The following is a 22257-nucleotide window of genomic DNA, read 5'->3' as shown; positions in this document are numbered from 1 at the left end:
TCTGCAGAGCAAAATGCGAAGTGATCAAAATGTGGCCGGTATAGAGGAGTAGGTAATATGACCCGATGGTGTTGGGCGTAAGTCGACTTTAAAGTACCTTTTATTGACTTTGGCACAGAGTGCCGATTTTCTCTCGCAGGACCAAAAGTCTAGTCTACATCATGCACTCTCCACTACCCCATCACCAAGGTCCTCACATGCCGCAGGCCCTGCATCTGACTCTAATAATCCTGCAAAATATTTCTTATGAGTCAGATTAGACGCCTCACCCACCTTTGCCAACTCACTCCTCAATCAGTCTCATCGTTGCGTGGAGGCTCGTCACTTCGCCAGCCACACACCTTGAAATTTTCACCAAGACACCAACATTGCGGAAACAGCTATTTCCCCATACCATCCAGCCAGCAAGCTCGCCGAGGATACAGCTGCACAATGGAAACTCGAATAGTCAAGGTCTCAACCAGTCAGCCTATGGGGCATTTCACCGTCCTCCAGGGGCCAGAACGCCTTGAGACCTTCCAAGTCGACACGACACACGAGGCATACCCTGCCATCGAGGAAGCTGCTTCACATCTCTGTGAACGTGATACACCTGTGGCCTTTCCTACCGAGACAGTATATGGCCTGGGGGCTGACGCCACGAGAAGCGCGAGTGTTCGAGGGATATACGCGGCCAAGAACCGACCTGCAGACAATCCTCTCATAGTTCATGTCTCAGATCTGGACATGCTGAAGAGTTATCTTGGTGGAGATGACATACCGAAAAAGTACCAACCGTTGATCGAGCGGTTTTGGCCAGGTCCACTGACCATGCTGATGCCCAACCCGGAGGACTCGAGACTCGCCCCGGAAGTGACTGCAGGGTTGAAGTCGTTTGGGGCGCGGATGCCATCCACAAGTCTGGCATTGTCACTGATCAAGCTGACGGGGCGGCCACTTGCTGCGCCGTCAGCCAATGCCTCCACGAAACCTTCACCAACGATGGCGCAGCACGTCAAATACGACTTGGACGGGAGGATAGAGCTCATACTCGATGGAGGTCCCTGTGAGGTCGGCGTGGAGAGCACAGTCGTCGACGGGCTTTGCGACCCCCCTGCGTTGCTTCGGCCAGGCGGCATAGGCATCGACGAGCTGAGGAAGTGCCCCGGATGGGAGAATGTGGTCAAGGCCTACAAAGACCAAGGACACGATGGAAAGACGGCACCAAGGGCCCCTGGCATGAAGTACAAACACTACAGCCCCACGGCGAGGGTGATTCTCTACGAGGCTTCATGCGCAGATGGCTCGGGAGGGATTACAGCAGCAGATGCAGAGCGGGCGCTCTCGCCTGAGGACGGTGCCGCAGATACTTGCAATGCGAACGTGATGCGCAAGGTTGGCGTCATTAGGACCAAAAGATGGACACAGGTCGCTGGCTTGCACAGTAACCAGCTTTCCCCGGCCGTTTCGAAGGAAGATGCTCGGGATGGGGACGATCAACAGCCCGGCACATCGTATCAGGTGCTCCAAGGTGAACTGGTCAGCGCAAATGGTGAGGTGCGCGGAGGCCTGCTCGACATCGACTTGGGCAGGGAAACGCGCGGCATTGCCCAGGGGCTATTTTCAGCGCTGCGTGAGCTGGATCAGCTCGGGGCCTCCATGATATTCGTGGATGGCATAGACGACGAGCTCGACATTGCAGGCGCAGTGATGAACCGCCTCCGCAAGGCGGCCTCCGAAATCAGAGTATAGAAACTCATCAATAGACTCATGATACCCGTAAAACACCCCTGACTCTAAGTGGTTCACCGTCTCTGCCAGGCGCTATGTGAAGACAACGACCCAATCTCCTCAACCGATTCTGACTCCCTTTTACAGACCCTGTCGCAACCAGTCCGCCAGCTTGGACTTTCCGAGTTGCGCCAAGTTGTTGACGCCCTGTTCGCTGAGATCGATGCGGCCGAGCGGCACGTCCTGTGTAGGCGCTTTGCTGACTCTCTGCACGATAATGGTCGGGTCGGTCTCGAGGATGATGCCGTCGTCGACAATCTCGTCAATGGCGAGGGAGACAAGGTCGTAGTTCTCGATAATCGTTCTCTTGTCCACGGATTGCCTGCCGCCGTCAGCCAAAACTCGCAAACCCGAAAGAGCTCTACACACTTGAACAGGAGATGTAGCGAGTCCCTGAGCGCCAGGGTGGTGTTGTACAGAAGAATCTCGTTTTCGTCCACACTGCCAATCACGTAGATCATGACATCCGACTCGAGCTTGTAGAGGACAATTCGATTGTCGTAGAGAATAATGTCACCATTTTGTTTGCCCGTCTTTTCAATGAGACCCTTCTCAAAGGCCTTTTGTGATTTGGTGTCGGGATAGGGGTTGGTCGAACTGCTGCCAGCTACAAGAGGACACCTTGAATCAGCATCTCGAGGTGCAACCATGGAAGCAGAGGAGCTTACCGCCCGGAGCGCTGTGGGGTGAGGAGTAGTATTTCGCGAAAATGCGCGAGCCATCCTCGGAACTGAGGATAAGGATGGCTTGCACCGAGAAGAGGGTCATTCCTGGAGACATGATGGCTTGGGACTGTGTTATTCTTGTCGCAAGCAGTAGCGCTTCACCACAGACCGTTCAGATGCACACGCCCGTGGCCCCTCCACCGTCGCAGGCAGGCAGAGCTCAGCCTCCAGTCCTCTCTCCCTGGCGCCACAACGCCACACTCCAACGGCAATTGAATGCGCTTCAGTCGGCGACCGAGTTTCTCCGTCTGCCACTCGCTGGGGTCTTGCGTGCGCACGGGCCACTGGACAATCGCGTCGCGTCAAGCAAGCACTTTACGCGTCTCCACCACTTTACGCGCCTTTCTCACCCTCCCCTCCTCACTCGATATCGATATCTGCATGGTGTTAACATCACAAAAGTCGACGTCAAATCTACGCGCACGCGACAACAACAATGTCGTCACCAAACCATCGTCGTGATCGGCGCTCACAATCAGGCACACCTCGTCCCTCAGATCAGGATGGCACACCACAGAGTGGACAGCCCGCAGCAGGAGGGCCATCGGCTTCGAGCCCCTTGTTTTTCCAATCCTCGCCGGCGCCACAGAACGACAATGATGTCAACATGGTGTCCTCGCCGCTGCGACAAATGAGTAACAGCCAAGATACACAAAGCCAGAATATCATGGCGGCAGCACTAAGCTCGCCTCTTGGGCAAATGACGGCCTCTCAGGAGACGCAGGACGGGCAGAGGACGCCGAGGGCTAGAGGCCCAATTCGAGGTGCTTAGAACTAGAAAAAAAATCCTTAGTGATTTTTGCTAATGGTCATAGAATCCTCGCCTCTTCACTTCACGTCGAGCCCAGGACGTTCCGTCAGAGATATGCATTCAGACCTACGTAGCGAGACGAGCGGCCTTTTTGTTGGCTCGCAACACGGAACACCCAGGTATAGCCGCGGTGACATTGGCACAGACTACAACTCGACCCCTCGCCAGCCTGCACTGCGACGTGTGCTGCTAGACGGTGACGGCAGGCCATTGCGCGAAGGGGAGCTGCCCACATCAGATGCGCACACCTTCTCCAACCGCGATTACAACACATCAGAAGCGGACATTATGGGTGGCACCGGCGACGGGCTGGTTTGGGGTACTACAATCTCACTGACAGACAGCATCCGCACCATGGAAGATTTCATCCGAAACTTCAGTCTCAAGTACCGCCTCTACCGCGAAGGCCTCACCGATGAAGAGGTCGCTGAAACGCCCTACTCTGATACCAAAATTTACCAAGAAGCTGTCGAGAACATGGTCACCTTGGGCCAGGATCGTCTCTACCTCAACCTCCAGGACCTCAACTTTTACCCGCCCACGAAGAAGCTGTACCATCAAGCTCAGGTCTACCCAGTCGAGATTATCCCCATTCTTGATCAGGCCGTGAAGAATGCGGCAGTGGAGTTCGCAGCGCTGGAGGACAGCAGGAATACGCAATCTCAGAGCAGCGCGGGGCATATATCGGGCAACACTCGTGAAAGCTCAGAGCCAGCTTTCCCTAGCTCAGATCACCCAGAAGGTCCCGAGACGCCGCGTGCACCACAAACATCAGTGGAACCCCAGGAGACCCTCAGGGATCAGGTCAACAGGATGTACTTTTACGTGCGTCCTTACGGCATGGAGTCATCGACCAATCTGCGCGATCTGAACCCGTCTGGTAGGTCATTCGTTCTACAAGGTGGAACATCCCGCTAATTGTACAAGATGTCGACAAGTTGGTGTGCATCAAGGGCATGGTTATCCGAGCCACGCCCGTCATCCCTGACATGAAAGACGCCTTCTTCCGCTGCAACGTCTGCAATCATTCGGTCAACGTCGGCCTGGATCGCGGCAGAATTCGTGAGCCTACAGTGTGTCCTCGAGTCTCCTGCGCTTCCAAGAACTCGATGCAAATCATCCATAATCGATGCGCGTTCGCAGATAAGCAAGTTATCAAGTTGCAGGAAACGCCAGACGCCGTCCCGCCCGGTCAGACACCTCACTCCGTATCTGTCGTTGCTTACAACGAGCTGGTGGACTTTTGCAAAGCTGGTGATCGTATTGTGGTGACCGGTATCTTCCGTGTCAACCGCATCCGTGTCAACCCACGCCAGAGAGCGCTCAAGAGTGTTCACAAGACATTTGTTGACATGGTGCACTGCAAAAAGGTGGACAGTAAGCGCATGGATGCCGACCCAACAACGTTGGACGTTGATGAAATGGAGGACAACAGCCAAGAGGAAGGCCTGCAACAGGCCCGCAAAGTCACTCCTGAAGAGGAGGCCGAGATCCAGGCTACTGCCGCTAGACCCGACATCTACGACCTCCTGTCTCGCTCATTGGCACCATCAATCTACGAAATGGACGACGTGAAGAAGGGCATCTTGCTTCAGCTGTTTGGTGGCGCGAACAAAACCTTCGAGAAGGGTGCCAGCCCCAAGTATAGAGGCGACATCAACGTTCTCCTTTGCGGCGACCCTTCGACGTCCAAGTCTCAGATGCTGTCCTACGTTCATAAGATCGCGCCTCGCGGTGTTTACACCAGTGGAAAGGGTTCTTCCGCTGTTGGTCTGACCGCATATGTCACCCGTGACCCAGAAACCCGGCAGCTGGTCCTCGAATCTGGTGCGCTCGTTCTGTCCGACGGCGGCGTCTGCTGCATTGATGAGTTTGACAAAATGTCCGACTCCACGCGCTCAGTGCTTCACGAAGTCATGGAACAGCAGACCGTCTCCGTCGCCAAGGCAGGTATCATCACTACCCTCAACGCACGCACAAGTATTCTTGCCTCGGCCAACCCGATCGGCAGTCGATACAACCCCGATATGTCGGTTCCTCAGAACATTGACCTCCCACCCACCCTTCTCTCCCGTTTCGATCTGATCTACCTCATTCTCGACCGTGTTGATGAGAAGGCAGACAAGCGCCTGGCCAAGCATTTGCTCTCGCTCTACCTCGAAGACAAACCCGATTCCGCCCCTTCAAACAATGACATCCTCTCTGTGGACTTTTTGACACTGTATATATCCTACGCGCGATCCAACATTCAACCCAAGATCTCCAAGCAGGCAGCCGAGGAGCTTGTGGAGAGTTACCTCGAGATGCGCGCCCTCGGTCAAGATGTTCGTGCCGCGGATAAGCGTATCACTGCCACAACACGTCAACTAGAGAGCATGATTCGACTGTCCGAAGCCCACGCCAAGATGCGCCTGTCCGACACTGTGACCAAGGACGACGTTGGAGAGGCGTACCGTCTCATCCAAAGCGCGCTCAAGACAGCAGCAACCGATTCTCAGGGACGCATCGACATGAGCCTCCTGACAGAAGGCACGAGTGCTGCGGACAGGAGGCGCCAGGGCGAGATCAAGGACGCCTTGCTGAAGCTCCTAGATGACATGACCTCGGGCGGCAACTCTGTTCGCTGGGGTGATGTTGCTAGGAGGTTGACCGAGGGAGCAAGCTTACCCATTGAGACTGCAGAGTTCAACGAGGCGATGCGTGCGCTGGAAGCAGAGAGTGCTATCATGGTTACGGGTGAAGGTGCGCGGAGAAGTGTGAGGAGAGTGACGGCTGTTGTATAGACATCTGTAAGGGCGAATGGATTGACGAGGCATGGGAATGAATGACGGCGGGCGTCTGGCGTTTGTAGATCTGGTCATGTATTTCATTAATGGTTTCAAGCGCTTTACGCATCAGTTCACCGCATTCTAGTTGTCAACGATGAAAAAGTGTGGAATCAATCAATGCTTAGAGTGACATAGTTACACCATGCGCCGTACAGTCTACTAGTATCCATCCCGCTGGCCTGCCTACTGCTTCGCACGCCCCTATCACCAAACCTGGCGCTCACGCCCCTCAAATCCAAAGTTCAGAGCCACCGCAATGAACAACGCTCCGCAAAGGATACTGGGCCCCCATTTGTCAAAGTACTTGGCTGCTCGCCTCTCGCGGATAGCGCGACTGCGGTAAAGGTAGATGACGACTGAGTAGATCAAGCTAAGGATGGCCAGCAGAGTGAAGATGCCAGACACCAGGAAAGACGTCTTGGTGGGGTGGCTGCCAAAGTTAAGGAGTGTGACGGCGATAGTGCCGATGTATATGGAGAATTCGAGCTGCATAAGGTCAGTAATGCGTCGCGATGAGTAAAGGACAGCAGATTTCACGTACCCAGCCAAGGAACGTGCGCTCGGCCGCAAAGTAGACCTTGGGCTCGACGCGCACAGGGACGTAGATCTTCTTCCCCTTGGGCGCCTTGAACTTCTTTGTCTGGATGTCCTGGTCGCCAAAGAGCATTTGCTGGCGCGCGCTTCGACCAACCTGGGTGCTCCGAGGCGCTGGGATGGCGAATTTCAGAAGATCAAGCGTCTTGTGGCCGAACTCACGCCCCTTTGTGGAGATCAGTGTGTGGTAGTAGTGCCAGCCGCCAACACGCCTGGCCTCCTCGAGCTCGTAGTCGTCGTCGTATTCTTCGTCCGAATCATAGATGGGGAACGCTTCATCAACAGCAGCCGGAAGGTCCCTTGTCTGGTCTTCGACATCCCTGCGACTGTCACGGCTCTGCCCATTACTTTGGCCGGCGGGACGCGAAGGCGCAGACGGGCCGCTTGCAGCGGCAACCCGATCCTCCTCGTCGTCCGAATCCAGATCGTCCTCGTCGTCCGAGGTTGTAGTGGTGCCAGACAACCCAGGACGGCGAATACCAAAGTCGTGGCTCGCGGGCTTGCGAATGTCCACATCCATTTGTGGCATCCAGAAGGGCAGCAGGTTGATACGATCAGGGAACAGACATGCTGTGCCATGAATGAACTTTGAGAACTTGGGCACAGCCTCGACGAGGTGAGATGCAATAAGCTGCCTGACCCACTCAGGGGGTTCCTGGCCGGCTTGCGTCTGTAGCTTGACTTCGAGAATGGCATATGGGAAGCGAACAACATCCTCGGGGGGCAGTTGCGAGAAGGGATAGTCGATGCCAATGTCCATCCGCCGCCAGTTATCACCGCTGCGTTTTCGTCCATCCAGGTTGTCTTCTCGCACCATGGTCAACTCGGTGTCCAGGGAGATACGCACACGGGCGTCAGCTGGAAGCTGAAATGCTGTGCGGTGGTAGAACGAGCGGCAGACGGGCTTGTACCCCTTCTTGATGCAGGAGTATTGAATCTCCGACGCTAGTCTCTCGTCCTCAGCGATGGCTTTCTCAGACTTTTTCCCTTCCTTGCGCGCCTTCTCGAAGATGGCAGGCGGTAGAAGCTCGCCCCTCATGTATGCATTGACGTTCTTCTCCTTCATGCTGAAACGAGCCTTGACGGAGCTCTCGCCAGTCCAGTCTTCGCGATGCGTCTTGCGTTCGACAAAGATGGTTTCGGTCTCCATGCCGCCATACCACCGGAGTCGGATAGCCTCAGCACCTTCCGTCTTCTTGAGACGACCCTCGTACAGATCCCACTTCTCAGGGTTATCATAGTAAATTGAGGTAATGGCCGAGTCTTTGGGATCGAACTCCTTGTTAGCGTTGAAGACAAGGACCGGCAGATGTTTCAGGATGATGAGCTTCAACTCGGTAATGTTGTCCGGATGCACCCAGTATTTGGTTGTCTGTCGTACAAAGCTGGCCTGCGCACCTCCAGCGGCACTGTCGCCCTTGACGGGGTTTCCTCTCGTCCGGACGAGGTCGTACAATTTGGACAGCTGAACAACAGAAGCATCGTAGTTTTCCTTGTAGAAGGGCTTTGCTTTGAGTCGGGTCTCGAACGCTGGGCGGAGGTACCACTTTGTGCTTTTCTGCAATCAAATTGTCAGTAAATCGTCGGGATACATGGCAGAACCACTTACGTCGTGCTTCTTGATTATCTTATAAAATCCCGTGTAGTTGAGTTGCACGAATTTGGCGAGGTCGTGAACGTCGGCGATGATGTCGCTGAGGTCCTCTTCCAATAGCATGAATTCCTCCTCGCTGGGTCCGGTCTCGTTAAGCCCTCGTTCGTTGAGGCGGTTGACAACGTCTCGGACCTCGCGCTCGCTAACCGCGATCCGTCTGCTGATTTCCATAGCCTTGACCTGCTGCTTCGTATGCACCTTCTCGAGCTCGGTCTCGAGCTTGCCGACGAAGCGAGTCTCGTCTGCCTCGGTCCATTCACTTTTTCCATCGTTGCCGTTGACGAAAGGACCGGTGGCATTTTTCAGATCCGCCTTCAAGTCATCGTAGTCGATGTAGTACCACTGGTACTCGCGAATGATGCTCGACCGAAGCTGCTCTCCAAACTTCATCACGACGATGCCAGGCTTGACCCGGAACTGGTTCTTCGATGGAGTGAACCAAGTCTTTTCACGAGTCTTGAGATCCTGCAGTATTAGCATCGGGCCATTGAAGGGCAGCCGTGCGAGAGCAGTGGGCTGTGTTTTGGAGTCACGGCGTATGGTCGACGTTAGAAGAAGATCAAAGCTCACCAATTAAAAGAAGAGGGGATATGGACGTTGCGCACCCTCGTACCGCAAGAGAGACTTTGTTCGAGGCCGTGAAGTCTGGCTACTATTAGTAGTCTAGGTAGGAACCGCCAGGAAAGGGTTGTTACCTTCGACAAAGTCGTGGATCGGCAGTGAACCAGTGACGAAAGCAGCGCAGCCAGAACGACCAAACACAGCTCCCCACTCCGACGGAAAGAAGTGGGGGGATTTTAGATGCCATTGCCCAATCAATCGTCGCCCTGTCGCACGTGAAGCAGAATAATTAGCGCTCTTTCTTCTGGCGACATGGAGGCTGGAATCTTCGTGGGGCGGTCCTGGACTCCCGAGTCCTGGCCGCACGCTACTACTACCCTACTCACTCGATAAAGTCGCTAGCGATAGTGTGTCTTAACGAGGCAATAATTCTGTTAGGAGTGGTGCCAATATCGAGCAAAATGTCGTCAATGATGACCAAGGGCTACACAAAGTCTTCGAGAAATTCGTACTTTCGTGTAAGCGTATATCCACAGCACTAAACCACAGGCGGCTAGATTTTGTTCACCAGCGCTAGCGACTTTGTCGAGTGAGTACGGTATGTAGGCCGTCGACGGCGGGGTCCCTAACCTTAGCTTGGCAGTAATACAAAAATTAACAAATTTCAATATGCTGAGACTGAGAGCAGGCGAGTCGTTGTGAGCTGAGCAAACAATTGGAAGACTGGGAAGACGGTAGTCTCATAACTCCCACTTGAGTCCCGCTGAACGTTCATTATGGCTTCGACTGTTGACGATTCCATGCCCGCGCGCATACCAAAAGACTGCCCTGACGACGTACGCGATGTCCTTTACACCGCATGGAGCCACGATCTAAGTGATCTGAAAAAGATTCTCAAGACACGAGACGATGCAAGCAAGGCACAAGATCCCACAACGGGCGAGACACCGCTCCATGCGGCGATTCGTGCTTGTGGCGTTAGGGAGCCTTCGACCAGGAAAGACGACGAAAATGCGGCCTCTGAAGACGAGGATGACGAAGACGATGGCCCAGTGGGAGAAGCCAAAGAGACTATGGAGGCACTGTTCAATGCCGGTGCGATCTGGAACGACGTGGACTCCAACAACGAAACACCAGGTTGTGTCGCTTTGCGGTTGGGCAGAAAGGGGTTGTATAGACTCTGCGTAGATGCAGGGTTTCGAGCAGAACTTCTCCTAGCCGTACTTGACGAGTACGAGGAGTTGCCATCAGAGGAAGAAGATGCCGGGGACGATGATGCAGAGGAGGAAAAGACAGATGCCAACGACCAGGATGAAGAATTGGCCGGCGTTGAGACTCATGCCTCAGAGCAAGTCGAGGCTGCAGCGGCAAATGCGCGCTTCTTTCCTCCCGATGCAGATGAAAAGAACATCATGAGCCAAGACTACCTTAAATCGAATCTGACCTACGACGGCGACAAGCTACTGGATGCCGACCTGAACGGTGTAATGATGGCCTGGGAAACGGACATTATGGAGAAGTCCGTACAGGCGCTGCTCCCAGGGCAAGCAACCGGAAAGAGGATACTGAACATTGGGTTCGGCATGGGCATCATCGACGGCATGTTCGCGGCACGCAATCCAGCAAAACACCACATCATTGAAGCGCATCCTGCCGTTCTGGAGCACATCGCCAAGCCAGAGTCAAAGTTTGGTGCAAAGTGGGAAGAATCCGGACCTGAGCCGGGGGCCTTCAAAGTCCACAAAGGGCGATGGCAAGACGTGGTGCCCACGCTGATGGACGAAGGCGAAGTTTACGATGCCATCTACTTTGACACGTTTGGCGAGGACTACTCTGAACTGCGGAGGTTCTTCACAGACATGATACCCGGCATCCTTGACTTCGAAGGTCGCTTCAGCTTCTTCAACGGCCTGGGTGCGGATAGACAGGTATGCTACGATGTCTACCGTCACGTGCTGGAGGTGCACACAGAGGAGGCTGGGCTGGACATTGAGTGGAATGTCCATGATGTGGATATGGGTCAACTGGACGCAGCTGGGAAAGGAGATTGGGAGGGTGTTCGTCGTCGCTACTGGACTCTCAAGAAGTACTGGCTGCCTACGCTCACGAATATGGGATAGGATCTGAGAGAATTCCGTAGCAAAAGAGAGACAAAAAGACCTTTTAAGCTGTAATCAGCTGTATTGCGAGCGAACGACGTTTGCAGTAAGAACTGTCTTATTTTGATTTTCTACGTCGACTCTGTGCCCCAGCAGGTCTACCTTGGTCTCCTCAAGATCTGATTACTTGAAGTGTTCTGGGTGGAGGATGCCGGCAAGGTTGCCTCCCTTGACACGCTTGAGCGTCAGAGCGGCAATCAAAGCGGCACCCACGCCACTGCCATCCTCAGCAGCGAGCACTTCAATGGGGTCCTCCTCCTTCGGGTTGCTTTTCTCGGGCCAGTCCAGAATCTCCTTGAGTGCCTGGGCACCACGTGCCTTGAAGTGAGGGTATTTGTTGAAGACCGACCCGTCAGCGCCGACATGGCATGACTTGTAGTTCTTCTTCTTGCAGATGGCGGCGACGCCGCAGGCGGAGAGACGGGCTGCGCGGGTGCCGATCAGCTCTGCCAGTCGGCGGATCAGCTCGAGCTCGGGTAGCGTGCAGACAATGTTCAGCTTCTGAGCAAAGGTATCGTAAGTCTCCTGGAGGTTCTCGAAAGGATCCCTATCATCTGTCAGCTGCCGTGTTAAACTGTTCTGCAGCAGTACCTACTCCTCAACGCCAGATAGGAAAGAAGAATCCAAGCTGTACGGCTTGCGGAGGATGGCAATGTCTTGGCCCTTGAAGATGTTGACCTCTTCGTTATCGTGCAGGTCAACAAGCACGAGTCGGAAGATTTCTCCCAGGTAGAGGCCAGCAATCATCTTCTCGAAAGCCTGCTGACCGGGGCGGGGCGAGTCGCGATCAATGGCCACATCGTAGCTCGTACGGGGAAGAACCTTGTGCTCGTTGTCAAAGGCACCCCACTCGCAGTTGATGGCCATGGGTGTGTCGGCCGGCAGGTTGAGCTGAGCGAGCTTGGGGATCTGGCCAACCTCCTCCATGTAAGCTGCGTTGCAGCCAGTGCCAAAGATACAACCAATCTTCATCTTGGTGTCGGTGTAGGCCGAAGCGATCATGGTACCCGTCGTGTCGTTGATCAACGCAGTCACGCGAATAGGGACGCCGCGCTTTGCTAGGGCAGCGTCAAGCATAGGCACCACGTTCTTGCCCTCGACACCGTTGATGTCGAAACCCTTGGTCCACCGCTGCAAAATGCCCTCATCGATGTAGTTCTGGGTCGCAGGATAGGAAAAGGTGAAGCCCAACGGAAGGACATCGACCTTAGCACAGTCGCCATGGTGAGTCTCGACGAATTGGTGCAAGCAGTCGGCAATATAGTCCCAAAGTTCCTCGTTATTGTTCGTGGTCTTGAGCTCCTCAGGCATCCGGTACTTGGATTGAATGATGTCAAACTCCGACTTTTGGTCGGTTAGGGTAATCTCGCAGACGCGGAGATTTGTGCCACCCATATCCAGAGCAAGGTAGGTACCGGTTTCGTGGCCATCGGGAAAGGCCATCACCCAGGTAGGGTTCATGGGCTGCAATGTTAACATAGTCCCCCAACCTGTGCTTATAAACCTTGGGTACTCACAATGCTTCCACCCTCGACGCTGAGGCCCTTATCAAGCTCGGAGACAAAGTGGTCCGAGATTGCCTTGAGCTTCTGTGTGTCAACGGTGAACAGATCCTCCAGGTATCGGATCTGGGCAATGAGATTTTGGGGCAAATCCGTCTTGGAGCCTGCCATGATTTCTGTTAGAGATCAAGAGATAACTTCTGAGGCAATGCGTCGGCATTTGCAAATAGTAACAGGAGAAAGTTCGGTGGGTAGACGGAAGTGTGCAAATGTTTCAACGTCGTGCTGTCGTACAGAGGTGCCTCGAGCCAATAAGCCAGCCCATGCAAACGACGGGACGAAGCTGGGCACTTGCCAGACCACTGTGCGACTTCATCCTGCTTAGAAAACTCCCGGCCTGAGATTGACGCGCGTATTGCTTCTTGACTCCCCGGACCTCCTGACGACATTGGAAACGCTGCTCCCAAGAAATCATCCATGGAGAAGCATCAAGGCGCCACGGTACACATTACACAACTCAGCCTCGGGCTCCAACCCGTGGACAGACTCAGTAGCGAGACCAGAGTGAATGAAATAAAAGTTGGGCGAGATGAAGGTGAAGTAAATCTGACATACCCTGCCTCAGGGGAGGCGGACGTGGTCCAAGGCCAACCATCTTGACGGATCGCGGGGTTTGGCGGGGTAGCTGGAATGTGAGAAGAACAGGTCAGGTAGATTCAGTGCGTGAGTGGCAGCTCAAACAACAAAAAACTGAATGCAATTGATTTGACGTCTTTGCAAGTTGGAGGTATGAGGTCAAAAGAGGTCAAATCCTGTGGTTGAGATTCTGGGCAAGGCAGAAGATGATAGAGAGACATTTGCTGCCTACGCTAGCCTGTACCGCCAACCCTCACCAACGGCGGCTGAGCAAGTGCCCACCGCCTTCGGCTTTGGCGGGCGACTGGCGAAACAGCGCTGGGTCATGTCTTTTCACAATTATAATAAGAGCCAGGCCAATCCAAAGAATTGACATGCACACGCAAGCCGGGATACCATAGTCTATGACCCTCTCCAAGGCAAGCAAGATCTCACATAGCTTCAAGAGGTGTCTGTTGATAAGTCGTCATGGTTTCCACTCCAGCTCCCCCACCTGCTTCGCAGCCTGATCCTACTTACATACACTGAGCCTAGTGGCAGCTGGCAGCTGGAGAGCTCTCAGTGTCGGCCCGTCAGGGTCCCTCGACGGGGTGCTGTTGACGGAGCGGAACAACCATAGGGTCCCCACTTATCACCTTCCGAGTCGATTGGCCGCAGCAGAGCTACAGGTGGGCCTTCGCACCTAAGCAGCGACGTGTGCTTCTCTTGGTCCTGCAGCTCCTTAGCCCATCACGAGCTCGCCAACAACCGCATGCACCTGGGCGCAAGAAGTCAATGAGTGCCCGCATTGATCAGTTCTCATCATGAAGCCGTTATCGATCGCAACGGCCCTTGCCGGCATCGTTTCGGCTGTTCTGGCGGCCGAGCCACGCCAATCAAAGGATATCCTCCCCAAAGACTTCAAGCCGCCGCAGGTCTACAAGAACGCGAATTTGGTACACATCGTCTCATTGGAGAAGAACTATGCCAAGGAGCAGATCAATGCTGTCATTGAGAACGTGTCCTCGGAGCCTCAGTACGAATATTACGTTCCATTCACGGCGGATCAGTTAAGTCGAGTTGGAGGATTCGAGGTCAAGGATCGTAAAGACGCCAGCGCTGGGAAATTCGTCGCGGATGTTGTAGAGTATGATCCATTGAGGTTCGCATTCATCTCTCGTTCCGGCTTTACTGTTGCTGACACCCCTTAGCGATGTCCAATATTACCGCATCCGACTGCCGACGCCTCTCGAGGCTGGCGGCCAACAGACTCTCGGCATCTCGTTTTACTACCTTAGAGCCTACAAGGCCCTACCCGCCTTGATTGACCAGACCGATGAACAATACCTGTCTTACGACTTCTCCATCTACGCCCCCTCCGCATACCCGACGCTGAAGCAGAAGACTGAGGTCAAGGCCGGATCCGCGAAGATCCCAGACTATACCAAACTAGCCGGCACAGGGGACGTCCCAGAATATCCCCAGAAGCAGGGTACAAAGTTGACATACGGCCCGTTTGACGAGAAGCCGGCTGGCGCATTTTCACCGGCCACGATCCGATTCGAGTTTACCAAGCCAGTCATTCACATCTCGGCCTTGGAGCGTGATATTGAGGTCAGCCACTGGGGCGGAAACGTTGCTTTTGAGGAGCGCTATACGATTCAGCACCTCGGCGCCAATCTGTCGACCCAGTTCAACCGCGTGAAGTGGGCTCAGTCGCAGTTCATGAACCCCAACTCGCATGCCCTGAAAGAGTTGCGTGTGCCTCTGCAAGTCGGAAGTGACGACGCTTACTTCACCGACACTATTGGCAATGTATCTACATCTCACTTCAGAAGCAATAAGCGCGAGGCTGTCTTGGAGCTGAAGCCACGCTACCCCATCTTTGGAGGGTGGAAGTATCCCTTCACTATCGGGTGGAACTCGAATGCCGCCAACTACCTGCGCAGGACCGCAACTGGTGGTTTCGTTTTCCGAACACCGTTCCTCGAGGGCCCCAAGCAAGCAGAGGGTGTCGAGTACGAGCACATCGACCTTCGCGTCCTGCTGCCTGAGGGTGCACAGTGAGTTATCCGATTCGAGTATCGAACAAGGCTAACATGCGTAGGAACGTCAAGCTGCTCGCTGATATCCCCGAGTCTTCCATCATCGAGCACACTGTTGGTCTACACAAGACCTACTTGGACACGATTGGTCGGACTGCTGTGCACATCAAGGCGCGGAACCTCGTGGACGAGTTCCGTGACCGCGAACTCATCATCACATATGACGTTTCGTCCAGCATCACTCTGAGGAAGCCATTCATCGTGTTCGCCAGCATGCTAGCGGTTTTCACACTGGCTTGGGCGGTCGGCAAGATCGACGTTGGGTTCGCGAAGACGAAGCAGGCGTGAATTGATGCAAAGAAGCCATAGATTTCCAGTTGCAATGACAACGCTTTATTGTCTTCAGGACATGCGACGTAGTGGCAGCTATGCGACATGCCAGGTGACTGCGAATTTCTCCGTCCCGAAGCGTTCTCAATTCTGCCTTGTTGGTGCGTAGCTGCGAATCGAGCTACGAATTATGGTAATCTGGTTTTTTTCACGCAGCTCTCCTATATGGCGTCAATTATGCAGTTTGGTCGTATTTGACACTGGGTCGACTAATGACGATGCCATGCCAAGGGGTTGGGCCGATTGATGGCGCCGGCTCCGCCCCTGGCGCGTGAGCTGTCTGTGCCTTGGAACTTAATTTGAATCTCGCCCAATTTCTACGTTCCCTACGGCGCTATGGATACAGCCTGATACGGACAATGCGCATATAAAGCCGACATGTAGCGCCTGTGGCCTGCAGCCAGCTGACACTCCATTCTCAGCTATCACCCTTGCAGCCCTCAGGTGGAATCAGTGCGACAATCACAACATCTCATCACAATGTGCTTCAGCGACGCGCCGAGGAAGCAGTACTACTATCGCGAGGAGATCATTCCTGCGCGACGAGTGTCTTACGTGTCAGGCCACCATCACCATGGTCACCACCACGGCCATCATCACCACCACCACCATCAATCTCCACGGACGAGCTACAGCAGCGTGAGGAGGTCACACCATGGGCCGCGACACAGTTCGAGCAGCCACCGGGCGTATTGATCGGGGGATGGTGCGGAGTACCAACAAAGTCGGGATTCGAGCCATGGCAGCCAAGGGAGTTGGGTGGTCATTACTTGGAACATGAGGGAAGCAAGGCGTTGTCTTGCACATCTATAGCGGTTCTTATCATTGGGAATTTCAGGCAATCGATTTCCTCATCACAACACTTGCGAGAGCCCAAGAGAATCATCTTCCAAGCTGCTAATGTTTAATGCGACCAGCGTCTCTGGTAAGGTATGCTTTGTCGTCAGCGGGGGCGGGACCTCACTGGTGACATCATACCGCATTCCGGCGTCCAGTCCTTCGTGTATCGTTGTGAAGCCGCAACAGCTCTCGATGAGACCATCTGACCGGACGCCACGGAACTATCGAGCCAAGATGCGCCTAGCGGCGACGTACACGTACTGTACTGTAGCATGAAATGACAGGCCTGTGATATAATGTGTTCCGTGCGTCATTGCCCTCCCAGACCCTTACTTGACGGTTTCTTATGACATTCGTCGTTTTCTGACGGCAGGCAAGAGAACGCACACTTCAGGAAGGATCACCTGCGAGACTCATCCAAGGGCAAGTGTGATCCAGTAACAACAAGAAAATCGTCATCTGTGACGAGCCGAAGCAGCGCCTTCAAAATGTAAGTCAGATCAACGACGCCCATCCAGCAGCACCACGCAGCGCCAGTGTCGCGGCTCGCTATTGCTGCGAGGTTTCGCCTGCGCCAACAATGTTCTCCCTGTGACGAGCCCCTGCCCGATCAATGCACTAATCAGTCTGCAATTCGCTAATCAGATCTTCAGGAGTAGCCATCGCACTCTCTCATTCCGCTCTGGAAAGTCCGGACGTGGACCGGCCCAAGGCACAACCGGCAAACCTGGCTTGTCCTTCAACTCCCTTCGTGGCAATGTCCAGCCTGAGCTCTCCCGCAGGCTCTACAAGCTCATCAAGTCCGAGAACAACCTGATCAACGCCCATGAGGCAGCCGGACGTGAGCGCAACAGTATCGCCACCCAGCTCTCAGAATGGGGTGAGCAGACGGGCGATGAGGCGATCAGCGACATCTCGGATAAGGTTGGAGTCATATTGAGCGAGATGGGGGAGCAGGAAGACACGTATGCGCATGCGCTCGATGATTCACGAGGCGTGCTTAAAACCATCCGCAACACGGAGAAGAGCGTGCAACCCAGTCGTGACAACAAGAGCAAGATCGCCGACGAAATCGCCAAGCTCAAGATGAAGGAGCCGCAGAGTGCCAAGTTGGTGGTACTAGAGCAGGAGCTCGTCCGGGCTGAGGCTGAGAACCTCGTCGCTGAGGCACAATTAACCAATATCGTGAGTAACGACGCCGAGACACAGGTCCCACTGCTGACAGCAAAAGACCCGCCAGAAGCTCAAGGAGGCCTACGAATACGAGTTTGCCGCGACTATCGAACGAGCAGAGAAGCAGATCATCCTGGCTAAGCACGGGCGACGCCTGTTGAGCTTGCTGGATGACACCCCCGTTGTGCCAGGCGACACCCGCACCGAGTACGAGTATGCCGGCGAGGCACGCCAGGTTCTGAACGATGTGGAGGACGACCTAAGGGACTGGCGCCCGGAGTCACAAACACAACAGTACGAGGTCGCCACTGGTAGTTCTGCTGCTCCCCTTGAAGAGAATTCGAATCAGCCACGCAGGACGGATGAGGGAGTATCAGCAGGCCAAAGCGAAGCTGAGGGGGCAGTAGGCCAGCCCTCTGCTACCTACGCAGAGCTCAAGGCTGCTGAGGCTGGAGGCATAGCTCAACCTGCTGACGAAAGCAACGCAACCACTGGTACCTCAGCTGGACAAGCTATCTGAGTTGGGCAAACTGTGAAAGCGAGTGTTTGGGACTCTGATGTTTGCTATCGCCTGTGCTCTTCTATGCAACGGCAGGCGTGTATCTTTTGAGATTAGTTTGTGATAGTCATCATACCTGTCGTTTACGTGCTGCAATATTGTACAACTGCATTTACCTCCGTCTCACCGACTTGGTGCTGTAGCACGAGAAGCCAATGCGACGTTGTGGCGCTCAGCCTGCTGAGGATAGGTGTCGCGTGCGGTGGTCGGCACACGTTGAGCAAGGAGAGGCTTCCCCAAATGTTAAGTAGTGTCCGGTCTTGATATATGTAGTAGTAAGTGATTACTGCGTGCTCAGGTAGACACTTTGGCGTGCGATCCCTCACGAGGCCTCAGGCCGACACGCTTGGGTTCAGCCACATTTCGGCAAGTCCAAAAAGCCTGCCCCTTTCACCAACCAACCATTCTCGCCCAACTCCAGTCCTTTCCCGAGCGCGCCAGTGCGACGTACCTCGGGTACAGCGTCACCTGCAGCACAATCGATACTTTATTACCCAACCGTGTTCCCGTCGGCCGTGGCCACTCGACTCTGCCTTTGGTAGGCGGAGACGAGGGACCATTATCCCCTGACGTTCATGCTCCTTTCACGCACGGCAGCGGCAGTCGCGAGATGGCCACGCTCCTTGTCTGTGAGACGTTCATTGGCCAATCACTCCCGAATTGACATTGCTGGCCAGCAACCTGCAGCTGTGGCTAGTAGATTTCCTACTGCCATAGGGTCAGCCATGGCGGGCGAGTACAGTGGCGCGCAGCAGCGCCGTCACGCAAGCGACACCGCTGGCAGGAGCAACAGGGCCACTGCCAGCGGACAGAAGACCCCGCCCCCTCCATCTCATTCTGCAGCTTCCACCTCATCAACGATCAAGCCCCTCCACTCTTCTTCTCCTTCTTTCTCCCAAATTCCCTCTCAGAGAACTGCCCAGATTGCTCGTCACTTTTCAACGTCGAGCCCGTCGCAGGAACCGCATCAAAAATCAGCCCGTACTCCAGCGACCGACAACATGGCCTCCGAATACAGTGTCCGCAAGGTTGCGGCTCCCAACACCCTGGAGCACCGCGTCTACATTGAGAAGAATGGCGTGCCCGTCTCGTCTTTCCACGATATCCCCCTCTATGCCAACCAGGAGCAGACCATCCTGAATATGATTGTCGAGATACCCCGCTGGACCAATGGCAAGCTTGAGGTACGTTATTCCATGAGAAGGGAAAAGGCTGGATTCACGGGCTGACCAGGTGCATTTAGGTCTCCAAGGAGGAACTCCTCAACCCCATCAAGCAGGATGTGAAGAAGGGCAAGCTCCGCTTCGTCCGCAACTGCTTCCCCCACAAGGGTTACCTGTGGAACTACGGTTGCTTCCCTCAGACCTGGGAAGATCCCAACTCTATCCACCCCGAGACCAAGGCCAAGGGTGACGACGACCCCCTCGATGTCTGCGAGATTGGTGAGCTGGTCGGCACCGTTGGTCAGGTGAAGCAGGTCAAGGTTCTGGGTGTCATGGCCCTCCTCGATGAGGAGGAGACTGACTGGAAGGTCATCGTCATCGACGTCAACGACCCTCTGGCTCCGAAGCTCAACGACGTCGAGGACGTCGAGCGCCACCTGCCTGGCCTGCTTCGCGCCACCAATGAATGGTTCCGCATCTACAAGATTCCCGATGGCAAGCCCGAGAATCAGTTCGCCTTCACCGGCGAGTGCAAGAACAAGGAGTACGTGCCGAGCCTACATTGGCAGTTTTTAGTGAGCGCTTGCTAACAGTTCCAGTTACGCCATGGACGTCGTCCGCGAGTGCGCTGAGGCCTGGGAGCGCCTGATCACCGGCAAGACCAACCCCGGCGGCATCTCGCTGACCAACACTGCGGTTGCCCACTCCCCTAGCCGCGTCGCTCCCAACGAGCTGCCCCAGCTTCCTCCCCACCAGGAGCTCGCTCCTGAGAAGATCGACTCCTCCATTGACAAGTGGTTCTTCATCAGCGGTGCCTCTGCTTAAGCAAGTTTTTACAACAAGGAGTAAAAGTCATGGGATGCGTATAGCATGTCGTATTTCAAGGCTGCTGTGCATAACTTGACATAAAATATACTGAAATGTTTCACCGTGCTTCTAGTGGTACATGACATGTTATACAAGATGTTTTCTCTTCGTGATGTTTCCGTAACGCCATGAAATGCAATGTAAGCAGGACATGAGCTTCAATCTTGCAAGTCGTCCTTCTTCTGCAGCGCTCGCGAGTGTCGGTCGCATTCGTTTGTCAAGCCGATGATGTTTGTTTTGTCGCACGCAAAGTTCATCTCCTGGCCGTCCTCTGCCTTTTGTTAGCTTCCAAAGCCTTGCTTGTTTCCATTGGATTGCGCAAACGGACTGAATTTGATGTATACTGAGCTCGATTCCGTGGCGCCCTTGGGCAACAATGTCGAGGTGATCTTCATGCCATTTGCCCGCGCGTTGGGTGGTAGTTGTGTGAGGAAGAGGCGTGCCGGCTTCGCGCACGGCGAGAAGGGGTTGAACTTGGCAGTGACTTCGGTCATGAATTTAGTGATCATCGTAATGGCGTGCGCGGATCGCGGCTTAATTGATTAAAGAGTGAGTGTACTTCGTTCCGGGGACATGGGCAGTTCGCGGTTGAGAATTTGGGGGGCAGCGCTTCACTTGATGCATCACCCCGATTGATGGATATGGATTTTCGGAACAGCTGTTTCGTCGCAGCACCTCAACCCACGCACAAGCTAGTACTCGCGAAAGCTTTATCCACCCGACTGAAAACCCGAAGAAGAAGAAAAGCCCGACCATAATGTCCTTTCAAGGGCTACAGGAGCGCTTGTCGGCTCTGCAAGAGACAACCTCCCAAATCCAAGACCTCATCTCTCGACTTGCGGAACTCAAGTTTCAACCTGGCTCGGTACCCCTCGACACAAGTGAAGAGGGCAGTGTGAGCGGAGAGCTCAGCGCGGAAATCACAAGTTCTCTACGTGAGTGCGAGGATGAGCGAGAGCTACTATCCGAAGATGTGGAATACCTGCGCAAAAAAGAGAAGACGAGGTTGCGGGAGGGTGTCGAGCGCCAGGCCCACGAGCTGGAGCGGTTACGGGCCTCTTTTCGGCAAGCCCGCCTCGCCGCCAGAAAAAGCCTGCTAGACGCACAGAGACTGGAGCGGCAGCTTCTCGTCAAATCGTACTCGATACCGGAACACACCTCGACCGACGAGACCAACGACGAGCAACCTGCGTCCGTCCACATACCGCAGCCGATCCGCAAGCAGAAGCAGTACGAGACGGGGACGGTGCTGTCAGAGAAGGATCGACAGACGGTGGGCGCAAGCTCTCGGGTGACGGACTCGCTGCGCCAGATGCATGCCTCGCTGCAGTCGGAGTTGGAGCGGAGCGAGTACGCCAAGCAGACCATGGCCGAGTCGAGCGCGGCCTTTGCGCAGCTGGATGAGTCGTACTCGGGCTTGGAGACGATGCTGAAGAGCTCAAGGGATCTGCTGGGTACATTGCTGCGGAGCCAAAAGAGCGACACGTGGTACCTCACGACGAGCTTCTACATGTTGACAGTGGTGGGAGCGTGGCTGGTGTACAGGAGATGGCTTTCTGGGCCGCTCTGGTGGCTTGTCCTGTTCCCACTGCGGATACTATTTGGCGTGGGCAAGGGGGTCGGCAAGGTGGCACTCAAAGGGCATGATGGAAAGGTGGTGGAGATTGGTACCGATGAGGCGGCCAACGTGGAGGTGGAGGGGATACCGGGGAGCGAGCTGCCGACAGCCAGAGTAGCAGGCGACCACAAGCCGGAGGAGGATGTCGAGGCTTTGCTGGATAGGGTAGGTGGCGTGATGAACGAACAAGATGCTGTTGAGCCAGTGGAGCGGATAGAAGTCAGTGTGGAGGAAGGACAGCCTGTTGTGGCGGGCGACGATGCACGTCCACGAGATGAGTTATAGATCTATGATGAAAGACTCAACTCTACGACCTCAGTTCTTGCCGAATGCCAACCCCGCCTAGTTTGCGCCTGTGTGCTCCAATATCAAAGGAAACTGCC

General features: G+C 54.7%; 11 protein-coding genes across 11 annotated transcripts; 7 read left to right on the top strand and 4 right to left on the bottom strand.

Moving 5' to 3' along the window:
- Positions 1-471: 471 nt before the first annotated feature.
- On the top strand, positions 472-1731 carry J7T54_006170 (Threonylcarbamoyl-AMP synthase-like protein; the record flags this gene model as incomplete). The annotated part of the gene is made up of 1 exon (XM_051504563.1): positions 472-1731. The coding sequence occupies one exon, from the start codon at positions 472-474 to the stop codon at positions 1729-1731; it is 1260 nt and encodes a 419-aa protein (XP_051366687.1).
- Positions 1732-1851: 120 nt separating this feature from the next.
- Positions 1852-3040, bottom strand: J7T54_006169 (coatomer subunit-like protein; the record flags this gene model as incomplete). The annotated part of the gene is made up of 5 exons (XM_051504552.1): positions 1852-2092; positions 2140-2377; positions 2439-2540; positions 2605-2779; positions 2969-3040. 5 exons carry the CDS (start codon positions 3038-3040, stop codon positions 1852-1854), a joined length of 828 nt encoding a protein of 275 aa, XP_051366686.1.
- Positions 3041-3126: 86 nt separating this feature from the next.
- J7T54_006168 (DNA replication licensing factor-like protein) lies at positions 3127-6219 on the top strand (the record flags this gene model as incomplete). Its single annotated transcript, XM_051504541.1, has 5 exons — positions 3127-3259; positions 3311-4186; positions 4234-4368; positions 4450-6048; positions 6158-6219. 5 exons carry the CDS (start codon positions 3127-3129, stop codon positions 6217-6219), a joined length of 2805 nt encoding a protein of 934 aa, XP_051366685.1.
- Positions 6220-6338: 119 nt separating this feature from the next.
- On the bottom strand, positions 6339-8862 carry J7T54_006167 (vacuolar transporter chaperone 4; the record flags this gene model as incomplete). Its single annotated transcript, XM_051504530.1, has 3 exons — positions 6339-6620; positions 6676-8286; positions 8338-8862. 3 exons carry the CDS (start codon positions 8860-8862, stop codon positions 6339-6341), a joined length of 2418 nt encoding a protein of 805 aa, XP_051366684.1.
- Positions 8863-9719: 857 nt separating this feature from the next.
- On the top strand, positions 9720-11063 carry J7T54_006166 (arginine n-methyltransferase; the record flags this gene model as incomplete). The annotated part of the gene is made up of 1 exon (XM_051504519.1): positions 9720-11063. The coding sequence occupies one exon, from the start codon at positions 9720-9722 to the stop codon at positions 11061-11063; it is 1344 nt and encodes a 447-aa protein (XP_051366683.1).
- Positions 11064-11225: 162 nt separating this feature from the next.
- J7T54_006165 (hexokinase A) lies at positions 11226-12775 on the bottom strand (the record flags this gene model as incomplete). The annotated part of the gene is made up of 3 exons (XM_051504508.1): positions 11226-11649; positions 11698-12566; positions 12620-12775. The coding sequence occupies 3 exons, from the start codon at positions 12773-12775 to the stop codon at positions 11226-11228; spliced, it is 1449 nt and encodes a 482-aa protein (XP_051366682.1).
- Positions 12776-14043: 1268 nt separating this feature from the next.
- On the top strand, positions 14044-15612 carry J7T54_006164 (Dolichyl-diphosphooligosaccharide--protein glycosyltransferase subunit 1; the record flags this gene model as incomplete). Its single annotated transcript, XM_051504496.1, has 3 exons — positions 14044-14366; positions 14431-15282; positions 15327-15612. 3 exons carry the CDS (start codon positions 14044-14046, stop codon positions 15610-15612), a joined length of 1461 nt encoding a protein of 486 aa, XP_051366681.1.
- A 616-nt stretch (positions 15613-16228) lies between these two features.
- Positions 16229-18187, top strand: J7T54_006163 (Sphingolipid long chain base-responsive protein LSP1; the record flags this gene model as incomplete). Its single annotated transcript, XM_051504485.1, has 4 exons — positions 16229-16293; positions 16868-16984; positions 17148-17679; positions 17726-18187. The coding sequence occupies 4 exons, from the start codon at positions 16229-16231 to the stop codon at positions 18185-18187; spliced, it is 1176 nt and encodes a 391-aa protein (XP_051366680.1).
- Positions 18188-19227: 1040 nt separating this feature from the next.
- Positions 19228-20214, top strand: J7T54_006162 (Inorganic pyrophosphatase-like protein; the record flags this gene model as incomplete). The annotated part of the gene is made up of 3 exons (XM_051504474.1): positions 19228-19410; positions 19470-19933; positions 19989-20214. The coding sequence occupies 3 exons, from the start codon at positions 19228-19230 to the stop codon at positions 20212-20214; spliced, it is 873 nt and encodes a 290-aa protein (XP_051366679.1).
- Positions 20215-20414: 200 nt separating this feature from the next.
- Positions 20415-20765, bottom strand: J7T54_006161 (large subunit ribosomal protein L53; the record flags this gene model as incomplete). The annotated part of the gene is made up of 2 exons (XM_051504463.1): positions 20415-20527; positions 20585-20765. 2 exons carry the CDS (start codon positions 20763-20765, stop codon positions 20415-20417), a joined length of 294 nt encoding a protein of 97 aa, XP_051366678.1.
- A 248-nt stretch (positions 20766-21013) lies between these two features.
- On the top strand, positions 21014-22159 carry J7T54_006160 (uncharacterized protein; the record flags this gene model as incomplete). The annotated part of the gene is made up of 1 exon (XM_051504452.1): positions 21014-22159. The coding sequence occupies one exon, from the start codon at positions 21014-21016 to the stop codon at positions 22157-22159; it is 1146 nt and encodes a 381-aa protein (XP_051366677.1).
- Positions 22160-22257: the final 98 nt, after the last annotated feature.

Source organism: Emericellopsis cladophorae (assembly GCF_022114955.1).
Source record: "Emericellopsis cladophorae strain MUM 19.33 chromosome Unknown NODE_1_length_1489480_cov_119_871856, whole genome shotgun sequence".
Lineage (NCBI taxonomy): Eukaryota > Fungi > Ascomycota > Sordariomycetes > Hypocreales > Bionectriaceae > Emericellopsis > Emericellopsis cladophorae.
The sequence above is the reverse complement of the archived record's forward strand: the minus strand, read 5'-3'. Positions and strand labels throughout refer to the sequence as shown.